Genomic DNA, 14485 nt, shown 5'->3' on the forward strand with positions numbered 1-14485 from the left:
GTTTTGAAGTATCCTTGAGCAAGACACTGAACCCCTAATTGCTCCCGATATGCAGATTGGTGCCTTGCATGGTTTCCGCCGCCATCGATGTATGAATGGGTGAATGTAATGCACAATCTATGTAAAGCGCCTTGGATAAAGGCGCTATATAAATGCACCGTTTACCATTTACAACAACATCATGTTTTCTCTGTACTTATTCATATTATACTCTGTTCCTTTCTGTATCTGGTTCCTGACAGTGTGCGGGGCCTCTTCTTTGTCATTCAGAGATGCCCTTTTGAAACTGTGTAGCTGGAAGCAATCACAACTGGGTATAAACCCCATCGCCAGCCCAACTTCATCTCTCCTGGTACTCACTGGGAGTTGGCTGGAGGCACCTTCAGCAGCCGGATGAAGCGGTCCAGCAGGGGAATGCAGATTGGCCCTAGCAGCATCTCAAAGCTGGGCTGCATCAGCTCCGTTAGGCCCTTCATCAAGCTGCTCTCGCAGCTGTAGACCTTGTTGTGTGGTGTCACCATATACGGGATGAAGGTGTAGTTGGCCGAGCATGTCTGCAAGGAAGAGAACACCACCACAGTTAAATCAGGGGCATTCATTTAACTCTCACCGGTCCATTTTTGAACTTACAATAAAACTGTGCTGTACCGTACAGTACAGTATAGAGTACACAGTGCAGTATAGTAACTATCACAATAAAACTATAGTTGCACCCACAGAGTTACATTAACACTCAGGATTTGGTGTACAGTAGATGGAAAATAAGTGGTCCAAGTAGTACAGAGCCAACTCAGGTCCTGTTTACTAGTCTAGAGTTTTTTGAGTGGTGTAAACCACTCCTACAACTGGCTTTGTTAGTCTGTCTGTCTGTCTGTCTGTGCTCAAAAAATGAGCACGGTTGCTATGGTCACCCAGTTCACACGGGTGTGATTTCATTACGTCAGACATTACGTCAGACCACAGCTGATCAGTCTATATACATAAGACCTTACACCACTCAGTTCACACGGGTGTGATTTTGGAAAAGTGGATTTTCTTCCAAATGTCATGAAATACCCTCAAGGCATTGAGGCACCAACCTCACCAAGGCACCAACCTTATCTATCTTCCCTCTACATCAAATATCTTCACTGGGAATAGCCGATCTACACGTTCACTGTTATTTTAGCCGAATGTCCAGAATAGTGATGCTAGTGTTCATGTGGATAAACGCTAACACGCCGACAACAATAGTTTATGATGGGAACTCATATTGCCAGGAGGAAGTCTGAGTTGCTTCCCCTGTGCAAGACGGTTACAGAGAGGTGACATAACACTTCATTTATACACCGTCCTAAGACTAAATCAGGCTGAATAGGCTCTCTTTGCAGTTTGCACAGACAATGGTGTATACACAGAGCCCTATATCTTGCGCCACCCCTTAGCCCTTATCCCTAAACTTATTTGCCATTTTTTACTATTTTAAAACATTTTAAAATAGTACAAATAGCCGATCTACAAGCTAACAACGTGTCGATGTAGATTGGCTAGTTGAACTATTTTTAAATGTTTTAAAAGCCCAGAGTGTACAAATGTAACTAATTAATATCAATTTGGTGACATTTGTACAATCTCATTGATACATTAATACAATGTTTTACAGTGAAGTGAGCCAGCAGACACCTACAGCGGTTCACTGGACCGCAGGGGTCCCTGAGGGGTTTCCAAGGGGTCCCAAACGAAATCGCTTTAATCACTTTAACCCTACTGTAAATAGCTGATCTATAAACTCACAACGTGTCGCGATGGAATGGGTCTTGAGCTTGTAGATCTGCTGTTTTTACAAACCAGGGGCCCCCCTGGCATACAATTCTTTCAGATGATGGTCTGGGGCCATCATCTGCAACATATTAATTTGGGGAGCCTTGACATGATAAAGTTGGAGAAGCACTGGCCTAAAGGACACATCGGCCACATCATCAGCAACAGGTGCATTTATGAACACTTGACCTGAACTGCTCCTGTCACGTTTCACCCCACAACCCCATGGAGAAAACTACCGTTCACATTCCATTCATTCAGGCTGATAACTGCTTATGGAAATCAGCTCACTCAGCCGTCCTAGTCTTATTATTTACAGATGGAGTATTATAATGTAAGTACAGTACATCTTATCTCATTTTAGCCCCAAGTCTGTCCCTGTTTTGGCTCCGGTGGTAGTGCTTGATGGACACTTTTGTTTTGGGTACATGTGGTAGGAAAAGGCAAAAAAGGAATGAGATATGCACATCCCAACAGTTTTTAGATACGGTGCTGGACTCAAAAATTATCAAATGAATAAAAAAGGGAATGTCCTCTCTTTGTTTTAACCAAACAATGTTTCGCCCGTCCGGGCATTCTCAAGGCAAAATGCCCATCCATTGTAAAAACCTTCCATTTTTGTTTCGGTCAGGAATTTGGAATGCATTGGTTGCTGCAGGCGGGGACCTGCCACTGGTTGGGAAAGCTTGAGGAAACACTTTCGTACTGAAACTGGGAGAGGAGCAAGAACATCTATTGTTGGTGTCCTGATGAAACGGTCACATCTGTCAAAGCATACAGTCACTGTCTGATGTATGTCCAAAACCGTTACTTTTCAGGAAATGGAAAAAAGGAAAGAAAAAAGCCTATGTTGGCCCCAATGTAGTTATTATTTAGTCAACCTTTCGTTAATACGTTTCATTGATTAAATATTCATAAAACCCAGAGACACCCACTTTCACTTAGAAAGAAAATCAAGAATAACAAAAAATAGCAGGTCTAATAAGCTATTTGTCTACTCACGCACTATTTGCACATATTCATTTATGAAAAAACAAAGAAAACATCCAAATTTGAAATGTGGAAATACGAGATTTGTACCCAACAGTAACAATACGTATGTGTATTCGATATATCTGCACTAGTTGGTGTGTTAACGACATAGGCGTGACTAATGCTAACCTAGACAAAGGAGCCCACGCGAAATTTGACCTGAGGTTCAAGATTCAATTTATGCCCGGAGCAAACAGGCCAGCTCTAGTAGCTCAATGGTACAAATTTCAGCACTTAAGCAGGAAACCTGGTTAAAATCTGGGGTAGAAGAGGAAAGTTACATTGTGCTGCTTTAAGCTTTAAGAAATGCGTTTCTATGCTTTTTTTCTTTCCTTATTTTTTGCTGTTCAGACTTCCCGATCTGCTTCCAATCGGGATAGGCCATAATCAGATTTGGCCACACCCTAGCTTTCACATTTAACCTCAAAATTGAGGTATTTTATTAATATTTCTTCCATCTTTAAATGCTTTTTACAGATGAATCTGATTATACTCTTGTTTTCTTTCTGCAAGCATACATTCATGAATAACTTTAATTACAGTTAACGTTTTTGTCTTTTTTCGAGAACAGCTAAAATAGCCAATCTACAATCTCACAACACATCGTGATGCATTAGATCGGCCATTTTCGATCCGTGATTTTAAAATGAAATTACATCTCTGCTTCCTTCCGCCTTCTGTGAAGCGAACTGTGTTTTTTAATGACATCACCAGCAACAACCTTTGCAGAGTAGCACAGATTTGCATCCATACAGGTGACAGTTGACCCATGTCGCAAGACGATCCCAAATGACTGTCACTAGTCCCTCTGGATATTTCTACTGTATGTATTGGCGGTGGTGAAAAGTACCTGTACATTTACTCATGTACTGTAGTACTTGAGTAAAGTTTACTTTACTCAAGTATTCCTATTTTGCAATACGTTACTTCTACTCTCACAGTACATCTCACTAATCATTATTTGACACTTTTAGTTATTAGTTACTTAGTTGCATATTAACATTTTGATAAGTTTGCACTTACTAAAGTAAAATTGTGAATACAGAACTTTTACTTGTAATAGAGTATTTATAGTACATTGTGGTATTGTTAGTTTTGCTACGTTCCAGAACTGGCTTGCAAACAAAGGTGTGGGACAGTGAGAGAATGTGAAAACGAGTCCATGATTCAGTCAGTTGGGACTAAACTTAAGGCAGCATATTTGTGTGTATTTGTATTTGCAGTAAAAAGTTTGGTAACACTTTACTTAAGGCTGTGTCTATAATGCATTATAATGGCATTTATAATTCAATATCATGCACTTATAAGGCTTCCTAACACTCATTATAAATGTTTATACTTACTTGCATAACAACGTATAACTTACTTATGACAAAGACACTTTATAACTGACTAAGTTATGGTAGTTATAATGTGTTCATGTTGTTCCACTGAGCTTATAAAGCATTATGACCAGCACTTATAATACGTAAAAAAACATTTGAAGCTTTATGTGCAATATAATGAACTATAGTCCCAGCCTTTAAGTGTTACCAAGAGCTGGCTGCACATGATAGGACAGAGATTTTCAACTGGTGGTCCGTGGATTTAGTAATGCAGGAAACATATCGCTCACGCACGCACGCACGCACGCACGCACGCACGCACAAAATAAAGAAATGCTAAAACAGAAAAGGGAGTTTTTTCAAGGGAAAGTACTGGATTGACTGGTTGAGTCACCATTATTAGGAAATGTGCACAAATAACCAATCGCATGCGTCTGCTTGCTCATGCATAAGTTGCAATGAATCAATTAGCATTAGTTTAGTATGGGAGAAAGAGAACAGAATAAGGGCAACTATGGGATAGGCGGTTCCATTACTGTGCATTACTGTAGCTGTCGACAGTCATGGCTCTCAGTTCCATTACTGTGCATTACTGTAGCTGTCGACAGTCATGGCTCTCAGTTCCCATCTGATGTTGTGTGGGAGTTCAGACTGATCCAGAGCGTACTGAATAACTGCTAGCTTGCATAATGTCTTCAGACTAGGACTTAAGTCTAAGATGTACAGTTTATATCCTCTAAAGAGGATGGCAAGATCTCCCACTATGGAACACTTGGAACACTTGTAACACTCAAGGGTCTTCCGGGAGACCCTTGAGACCTTTTTCCAGGATATGGTCTCTGGTTTGAATTTCCACATGTCATTGCACTGCTTGTCGTATTTATTGCCACCAAATATGTACAGCTCTCCATTGTAGGCAAAAGCTGCATGGTCTATGCGTGCGACTGGCTGAAGCTCTGCAGGAGGCGTGTACAGCCAGAGGTTGGTCTCTGTGTCAAACACTCTGATGTGGCGGACACCGTGGCCATGACGGCCCTTCCCCTTTCCCCCGAATACAAACATCTTTGTCCCGATGATGGTGGAAGTGTGCCCAAGTGAAGCGGGGGCCTCAGTTCCCCTGGTGTCAATTAGAGACCAGACCATTGTGGTGGTGTCCAATTTGTGGATGTCAGTAACGAGTTCATACGCATGTTTAAATATCCCTCCATAGATATACATGACCTTCCCTAAGACACAGGCTGAGTGGCACCACCTCTCCTCTGGAACAGTGCCGGAAACTACAGGTTTGAACCATTTGTGGGTGTCGACATCGAATGCATAAAGAAAGGAGGCGGAAGTATCATTTTTTACACATTCCCCCCCGCATGTGTAGATGATATGTTCTATCAGTACAGCTTTGTGGTTCCAGTGTCTGGTGGGAACATCAAGGGGACTTTCTCTTCCAGTTGACGGTAACTTCTTCCAGTGTAAAGAAACAGTGTTAAAAACATGGACATCAATCTGCTGTCTGTCTGGATCAGTATAACAGCCTCCAAAGAAGTACACCTTGCATCCCACTGACACAGCAACACCGTCATGCTGCTTTGGTCCTTCCCGATGCACAGTCCAGCGCAACATTTCTCACACACCAGCACCACCGTGGATGTAATTGGATTGGTCAAGTCTTTCCTGCAGTGTGAAATAGCCGTTCCAGGGATAGGTGGAATACCCAAAGTCAGGCTTCTCTAACACAGGTAGCAGAAAGTCCTTACTTTAAGAATCTCAAAAAGGGATAAGAGGAAAATGGAAACTGCAAAATAAAACACTGAACTGTTTGATGATCTGTTGGCATGTTCTGTCTAGTGGCCACTATATATGCCCTGATGACATCATTTATGATGCCGGGCTGACAGACACCACCCTGAAATATGCAGCTACTCCTAAATATGGAGTGTGTTGTTGTCTGACCTCCATGTGTTTTAATGGCATCAGGCACAAACAAATCAGTTACTGTAGCTCCATGGGCACAAAAGGGGCATACGACATATGACATCAGTGATTTCCATACAGTCAGTGGTTCTCAATCCTTTTTGAGCTCTGGACCACTAGCATATGTCAGTTAAATAATGGCTGTTAAGGTCTTGATTTAATTCACCTCAAATTAACCAATTAAATGAAGCCCTCAATATTTCACTCCAAGCTTTTCCCCACACCACGCCCATATCCCCCCACCCAACACAACAGTGGTCCCCAGGTTGATTTTTAGCCAGGGTTGTGGTCACTGGTTCATAATCGGTTAAAAACCCCTGGGATAGGAGAAGCTGAGCTGCAAAGGTTATTATGATGTTAATGATTAGCAGTTAATTTTTACAACAGCTCCAGTGGTCATTAAGCCGTGGAGGAAGGAAGTCATCCCGATGACTTTGTTAGCCGTGGTCTAATTCACCCGTAGCTTGGAGAAAGATTGTGCGTGTGTGCCCTGCTGCAACACATCTGGTGCTGCAGTGCTTTAAGCAATTGAACCCCAGCATCAATATTGGGGGGGAACGGAGGACGAACGATGACATTAAAATAGTCAATCTACCAGCTCACAATACTGTATGTCGTGAACACGACATGTGCACTTGTAGAGTGGCTATTTTCGGGGGGGGGGAAGAGATTTGATTTGAAAAAAGTAGTCCAATTGTAACTCAAGTCCGTTTCACTAAGACTAGAGGGTTTAATCCATTAAAACCGGGACAGCATCTGTGTGATTTAAAAAAATAGCGTTTTACATTTTTGAAAAGTGTGATAACTATGGATTTAGAAGGCATTTGTAGAATCCACCTCAGTTCTTAATGGGTTAAGAGGTTAACCAGATACCACTCTGGTCATTGTGTTACCACAGAGGGTCACTACACTAGTCACTACATAACTTATAACTACATATTGTCGTTGTCCGGCGGAAATCTTACATGTCCAAAACCGTTACTTTTCAGGAGATTTCAGTCAGAAACACACTTAACCACTTTCACTTTTACTTTCACAATGTTTCAAAAATAGCTAAAACAGTTACTTTCGTGTCATACTAGTCTGAAGAAGTAGGGTATGCATATATTCACAGTGCAAACATACAGCCCAATGCCCTTTTTTCACTACCCAACAACAGACACAAGAAAATACACTAAACAAAGCATGCTGAGGTTGGAGACAAGGCCACAATTGTCAATTACTGTAGCGCAAACTAAAGCCCAATATCATCATAAATAATAATAATCACAAAATAAAGGATGAAGAAGAAAAGAGAATAATACAAATATTAATAACAAACATAAGTAGAAGAGGCGGAAGGGAGCGGGTTGGACACAATGCATATCATTTCAACTACTGTAAAGTAATGATGTTTACTACTAACTTACACAGATAGGTGCAAACTAATCCACGTTGGGTTGCCAGACTTTCCAAAAGTCCTATCTGTCTATTCTAGTTCATTTAGCCCAAGGGGTTCTCAACCTGGGGCTCGCCAAATTATTTTGGGGGGTCCCAGATTATTAAAATAAAAATATATATACATATTTTTTGAAGAGTTTACAGTACACATACGTAGCAGTCAATTTGTATTGGGGGTGTTGAAGGGGGTCGCGAGACATGGCCAAAGCATTTCCGGGGGTCCCCTCCCCAGCCAAAAACATTGAGAACCCCTGATTTAGCCAATGTGAAACAGTAGGAGGGATAGAAGGCTTTCCAACCTATTGCTTTTGTTGTTTGTTCCAACCATCCCCCTTGCCAGTGCCAAAAAGGCATTGACGAGGGGAATGTGGAACAGAAACCTCCAAGCAAGAACTGAGATTGCCGGAAGGGAGAGAGGGTGTCCGAGGCAATTTGAGTGAGAGAGAGAGAGAGAGAGAGAAGCATGTACGATTTTTGTAACCCATTTTATTCCACCCAGTGTCATTTGCATAATGTAATTCTGGGCACTACACTCCCTCTGCCAACCTGGGGAGAGCAACGGACTGACCACATTCCTTCAATGCATGAGAATTATTTTCACCTGTGGCATTCATTCAGAAGAATACAACTAAAATCTAAGTACATGAACTTTAACACTCCTATTCTGGGGTGAACATCTGGCAAAAATTGCAGAAATACGGCTATATTTGACAAAGAGATTTGGTGTTGAGGGGAAAAAGGAGCAGCCCTAGGATAGAGCCATGGGGGACCCCGGTCAAGTGGGTATAAGTGGTTAACAGTGTCAGATGTTTGTGTGGCTGCAAGAACATTCCTTCTTTGCACAACATAATGTGGGAACAGGATTTGTGAGTGTGAAGGCACAGACAAGGAGAACTGAAGATTGCATTCAATACTTACAGTGTTTTTCTGGCAAACGATCTCCTGGAAGAAGCAAAGAGAAACAGGCTATTAGAGAGGCTTCAAGACTTCTTCCCCCTGATTTTAACCAGTAGTACAATGCTAACAATAAGATAATGCAATTTATAATACTTCATTTCAGAATAAACACATAAAAGCATAAATACTGCAAATGTTTTTTTTCTTTCTTTTTACATAAGTAAGCATATTTGCATAACTATAACATAGTTATGGAATTGTAATGTAATCTAAAGTCTACATTTTGAATTGAGGGTGGTGCTAGAGAGCATACCTAAAGCAAAACAATGGTGTCACAAAAGACATTATAGTAGTGCAAAGCAAATTCCATGGAAATCCAGCCAGTGGGTTCTGAGAGATCTTGTGTGAGACCAAAGTGTTGGACAGATGGAGGACGGACTGAGCACACGACTGACCGACATTACCATCCTTATTGCCATGGCAAGATAGGATACAAATTGCTCAACAGGTTTAAAGTTTTTGTTTTTATTTCAAAAAATGAAACATGAACAATGAAACAGAAATCAAACATAAATGCGAATGCAAGAAAACAAAAATAGTAAAATACATAACAAAAACAGAGACAATAAAAAAAGAAATCAAAGAAAAAAAAACAGAAAAACAGCTTGACAAACTTAAAAAATACAGCATTTTTCAGACAGTACCAGGCAAGGCAGGGAACAGCAGGAGACATGACTCATAATATAATATATCTGTGTACATACTTTAATAATAATAATACTAAGAATCTCTAAGCCTTGGTTATACTACTACTGTAAAGGACAGAAACTGGGTCCAATAACAGTGTTGCTTTATGTGGATCTCATGACCTTTTTTAGTCATTACAGTAATGTATTTAAGAGAAAGCACTGCAAAGCAGAAGGCCTGCAACACTCCAGATTAAACAGAAGTCTCAACGTGAATGGCTGAGTCAACAATATAATGAATCTGAGAACAGCCAGCACACAACAAATGTATCTGAACACTGAGAAAGACATGTTAGGTTGAAACGCGCCCGCTGCTCTGTGTGAAAAGGACATTTATTGAGCTCTGGCTGTTTTCTCAATTACAGTAATGTATGTCAATGAATTCCACCACACAGATTCACTTCCTCATAGACGGCTTGTCTTTAGCTAGCAAATGTGGACATTCCATGTGCCATTGACTTCCATGATAAAAAGTGATTCAGTTAAATATTTAAAAAAGTACAGAACATGTGTGAATAAAATGTAGTGCGATTCTACATTAGGCACAAGAAATGCTGTGATGTGTGATCGGTGCAGCAGTTTGCTAGATGATCTCCTGACAGACACACAGACAGGACCCTCTTATAGATGGCTACATCTTTCAGAGGCACGCCGTAAAAAGAAGATTGAAACACCATGCCGTTAAATCATTGAGTAGCAGCCGGCTGATCCACAAGTGAGGAAACCACCAGAGAAAAGTGGTCTTATTATAAGACAGGGTGGGGAGCTCCCAGACGGCCAGCCATCCCACCCAGGCACACAGTCCCACCGCAGCATGGGGATAGCGTCATGGTTTAGGAGGGGCCATTTAGCATTATAGCTGCAAAGAATAGCATCTTCAACCACATAAACCCTGGCGTCCCTATGTTTTGGACATGCCATTATACGTTAGGTGAAATTCTTTAATGTCTTTCCAAACTTTTCTAAAATGTTAAGATTATTTTTTTATTTTTTCATAGTTTGAAAAATACAGTACAATTAGCTTATTATATTTTTTATTTAAGATTTTCTGTACCATAATCTGCAATGCTACTCACTGATACTATACACATACCTGTATAACTGTATGCATGGCTGTGCATTACGGTACACTGTAAAATCCTTCCTGAGTGTTAATTTAACTCTGAGAATGTAAAAATGTACCCTTTTCAAACTCATGATTTTGCAGTGTATGTAGCTGTATCCAGTGTGGTCACCACCTGGGGGAAATGTCGCCAGGAGGCTCCTCTCACTAAGCAAAACACTTTGAAGAAAAGGCTCCCTGTTCCCTTCCTGCAAGACGCCTGCAGCAGAGACTTTGAAACCTTTTTCATCTCTGCTCTTAAACGGAGGGACCGCTTTCTAGGGGCAAGACTCAAGGAAACATCCCAGGCACACCAAAACATACAGGTCTGATTCATTTGGTGTTCTGGCCTTACAATGTTGTCACAAACGTTGACCGATTCACTTAAAGGGGGTGTAAGTAATGTAATGCACATGATAGCAGCGAGCTATAGGCCTAGTCGGACTCGAGCCAAGGTTCTGACCCACGATAGCGTGACTAACGAGGCACACATCAAACACCTGTGCAAGAACTCATTTTTCCACCTCAGGAACATCTCCAAACATCTCCAAACTCCACTCCAAGCTTTTCCCTAAACATGTTTTACTGATTATGATGTTGCTTACGCTTCTTTTATTGTATTTTATTTCTTTTGCCATGCTTTTAACCTTGTAGCACTTTGAGATTCGTAAGAATGTAAAGCGCTTTATGAATAAAATGCATTATTATTATTACTAAAAGAGTTTAAGAAACTTGAGAGATACTGATATACTATCACTTACTTACACCCTCTTTAATCACATAGGGTCGTTTTTATACAGTAATTCGTAGTTTGGCAGTGTCCCGCAAAAGTAGTGAAAATAGCCGCTCACAAAACACTGCATCGTGACACGTCGTGAGCCTGAGAAGATTTTCAAAATGTTTGAATATCTTTGCATATGACATGCATAAAAAAGACTCCAGGTTGGAAGTGGTTAAATATATCATCCAATTAATGTCTGTGAAAGTAAACCCTTTTATAAGAGTCATACAATACGAGAGCTTGAGAACATTGCAATTTAACTAAATGAAAATGGTTGTTGATTACTGTACACCTCATTAAAATGATATTATCACTTGAAAACCATTTTTCTGCGTCCTTAGGCATCAAACAGTCCACTCACCTCACATCTCAATCGGTTCTGTTAATGTGTCTTCAAGCACCAAATCACAGCTGCATCAATTTAATGATCTGTACTGATCGCTTCTAAATGCAGCCTTTAATCACCAAGCGCAGAACATTGAGTTTGATGAATTGCGGGGGGAAGAAAGTGATGGGCCAAATTTTTAGTCAACTGAAATGTTTTAGTGTTAGTCTTGTTTTAGTGAACTAAATATCATAAGATTTTAGTCGACTAAATCTACATTTAGTCAGTGAAGTTTTCGTCAGTGAAAAAAGGTAGTCAACGAAGGTTTTTCATTATAGTTCTAATGCCTATTCATACTCCAGTTTTAGGTGAAGAGGTGGCCACCTTTTCGGTGGTCACCTCTTCACCAAAATGGTGGTTTTGATGTCGTCACCGTGCTCATATCTCCTAACCTCCATGGCCAACATTTCCTCAAATTCGTCCATTGTTTTCCCTCTGCTTTCTCCCAACTGCCTAGTGCCTATCTGCCTCTATTCTATTCCTTTCTGGTCGATTTCTGTTCCTTTCCTATTCTATATAATCTCTCTCTCTTTCTGTCATTGTCCCTCTATTATTTAATATTTGTTCTCTCGTTCTCCCACTGCTCTGTTTCTCGAGTTTGTTTTTACGTCTGGAACTTGCAAAACCATGGGGGAGCGAGTCTCTGTGAACACCGTTTTGGTGGTTAGTAAAAACAGAGAGAAGGGCTGGGGAGAGTGGTGATTTGCTCTTCATCACAGCTCAGTGACAGACTCATGTAACATGTTTTCTGTGATAGCGGCGGTATAATTAGGCCTTTAGTCGACAAAATCAACACTGCTTACCTGCAGAGACTGAATGGAGTCTGAGTTGGAGTCACAGTACAGGATGATGTTGTTGGCCATGCTGAAGCTCTCCCTCACACCCAGGTGGTAGAACAGCGAGGGCTGGCGGAACGCATCGGTCATCTCCACCACGGCTATGTCTGAGGAATGGAATGGATGTTAGCTTTACTGCTGTGGAGATCAGGTCAATATCACACTGTGGAGTTTGCATGTTCTCCTGTCCCCTAGCATAGGTACCCTAATAAAAAACATACAGTAAGCCTGGTCTCTATACTGCCTCCCCCTGGCCAGCCGGGGCACCTGATGGAGGGTAAAGGAACTGGTTGGAATAATGTGTTCTTTCCACGTGCTATGTCCAACCAGGGAAACTCCCCCCTGTCAGGTGAAAAGAAGCGGCTTGGCTTGGACTTCTCATGCAGTGAAGGAAGTATGAGGTCAGTCTGTTGTTCTCCCCAGGTTGACATACAGGTGGAAGATGACTGATTAGCAACTTTCAGAGTTTGTAATCACCATTCCCGTTCACAAGATTATGCTACAAGTTTGTCTTATTCCCACTGTTAAATCGGATCTGGGTAACGTAAGACAATCTGTTTTAAAATTGGATAATTTAATTTCACTTGATCGTTTTAAACAGCTTGTCATTAAGCTTTTCGTTTGTTATCTTTTGTCATTTCTATATCCGTTTCATTTTATGTATGTTTGCTATAATCAGAGTGGCATTGGAAAAGAGAGCTAGCTCTCAATTGGCCTTCCCTGAATAAAGGTGAAATGAAAAAAGTGCTACCAATCTTATTCTAAATTTATATTAAGTTAGTTAGTTGACCAGTTAAAGGTATATTCAGTAATTTCACTTAATTCAAATATCACTTCGTTTTATTTTGTTGTGATAATCCTCCCTACTATATTGTGCTGACCATATGAGGAGTTCCTCCCTGTCCCCAGTTAACCCCTGGGGTGAAAAAACCTTAGGTTTCGTTTTTGGCTAGGTGGCCCAGCCTTCATCCAATCAGGATAGAGAGGGGCCTTCCGCCAATCATGATCGAGCGGAGGCGGGCCTTGGTGTGCGTGCATGTGCACATCTTGTTACCGGGGCGGACCGGAGGGTTTTCCAAATCACCCAAATCACTGAATGCTCCTTTAAGTATACAACAATATAAAGCTCATCTACATCCACCTGAGTTGGCACAGTACACCGTTTTCCACAGGAGCCATGTTGACATAAAAAGGGATATTTCATAATCTTTTCAAAAAACAGTTTGGTAATTTTATCGTCTACTCAGGCTTTTCTTTAAGTAGCCTAATTTAGTATTTAGATACTTGATATTCATTTTAGCTGCCTATAAAAACCCATTGTAACTTCAAACTCCATTTTCATCATGATAGATTCATCGAAAACACTACTACTAAACTAAACTACTTTCTGGACTTGACAGCCCACACACAGCCCTATATATTCAAACAGAAAAGTCCCATCTAATTGCATTAAACAACGTTAAACTCACTTTACCACTCAGTTTATGCATGTGCATACCCTCTTAATGTGAGGGGACCATGCATTTAATTAGTATCATTGGTAACATCTACTATTTCATGCCAATATGGCTGCTGTGAAAAACGTATATTGCTGTATTTAATATCTAGCAAATTAAATGTTTCTTGTCTTTGTGATCATCAGTGATCTTGCAGAGAGAAACGCCTTGAATTAAAAATATTTTAGTCTCTAATTTACACAGCACAATGCATGAGTAATGAGTAGCACTAGCATGTTTACTTTGCATCACCCAGGGCTAGAAGAAGGAAGAGGAGGCAGCGAGAAACGGTGTAAAAAGTCACTCATGACAAGTTTGCCTCCAACCAGTCCAGTGCTCAACCGCTAGCCAGAGGCACTTCACTTGTGAGCTTCTGTATTAGCGATCAGAACATGTACAGCACAGAGAGAGACGAGAAGTACAGGGTGAGAGATGTGATAATGTGTGGCCAAGATCACAAACTGGATGCATGCCCAAATACACAGTGCGTGTAACTCAGCCTGGCTGGGATGGACTTTGACTTTACTTTGCCACAGGGCTATGGCTGGTTGTAATAAAAAGCCGACTTAGGTTATGTGTTGAATAATTTTAACTGGACATTAGTGCTCTCTGTAACACTTCCTTAATATTTGATTCTAGAGGACCAGACCAAAACCACAGCATACTGAACCATAGCC

At 40.9% G+C, this 14485-nt stretch overlaps 1 protein-coding gene across 5 annotated transcripts in view; it reads right to left on the reverse strand.

The window, feature by feature from the left end:
- The window catches only part of map3k5 (mitogen-activated protein kinase kinase kinase 5), a 73734-nt gene that overhangs the window by 38678 nt on the left and 20571 nt on the right, over positions 1-14485 (reverse strand). For all 5 annotated transcript variants that reach the window (XR_013792142.1, XM_079526889.1, XM_079526890.1 and 2 more), the window contains exons 2-4: positions 12280-12419; positions 8484-8507; positions 361-554 (exon numbers count right to left, since the gene is read on the reverse strand). Coding sequence is in view for 4 of the 5 variants with exons in the window: in XM_079526888.1 (XP_079383014.1) it covers positions 361-554; positions 8484-8507; positions 12280-12419 (358 nt within the window). In the remaining variant the exon portion in view is untranslated. The remainder of the gene's footprint in view (positions 1-360; positions 555-8483; positions 8508-12279; positions 12420-14485) is intronic.

Source organism: Electrona antarctica, assembly GCF_951216825.1.
Source record: "Electrona antarctica genome assembly, chromosome: 17".
Lineage (NCBI taxonomy): Eukaryota > Metazoa > Chordata > Actinopteri > Myctophiformes > Myctophidae > Electrona > Electrona antarctica.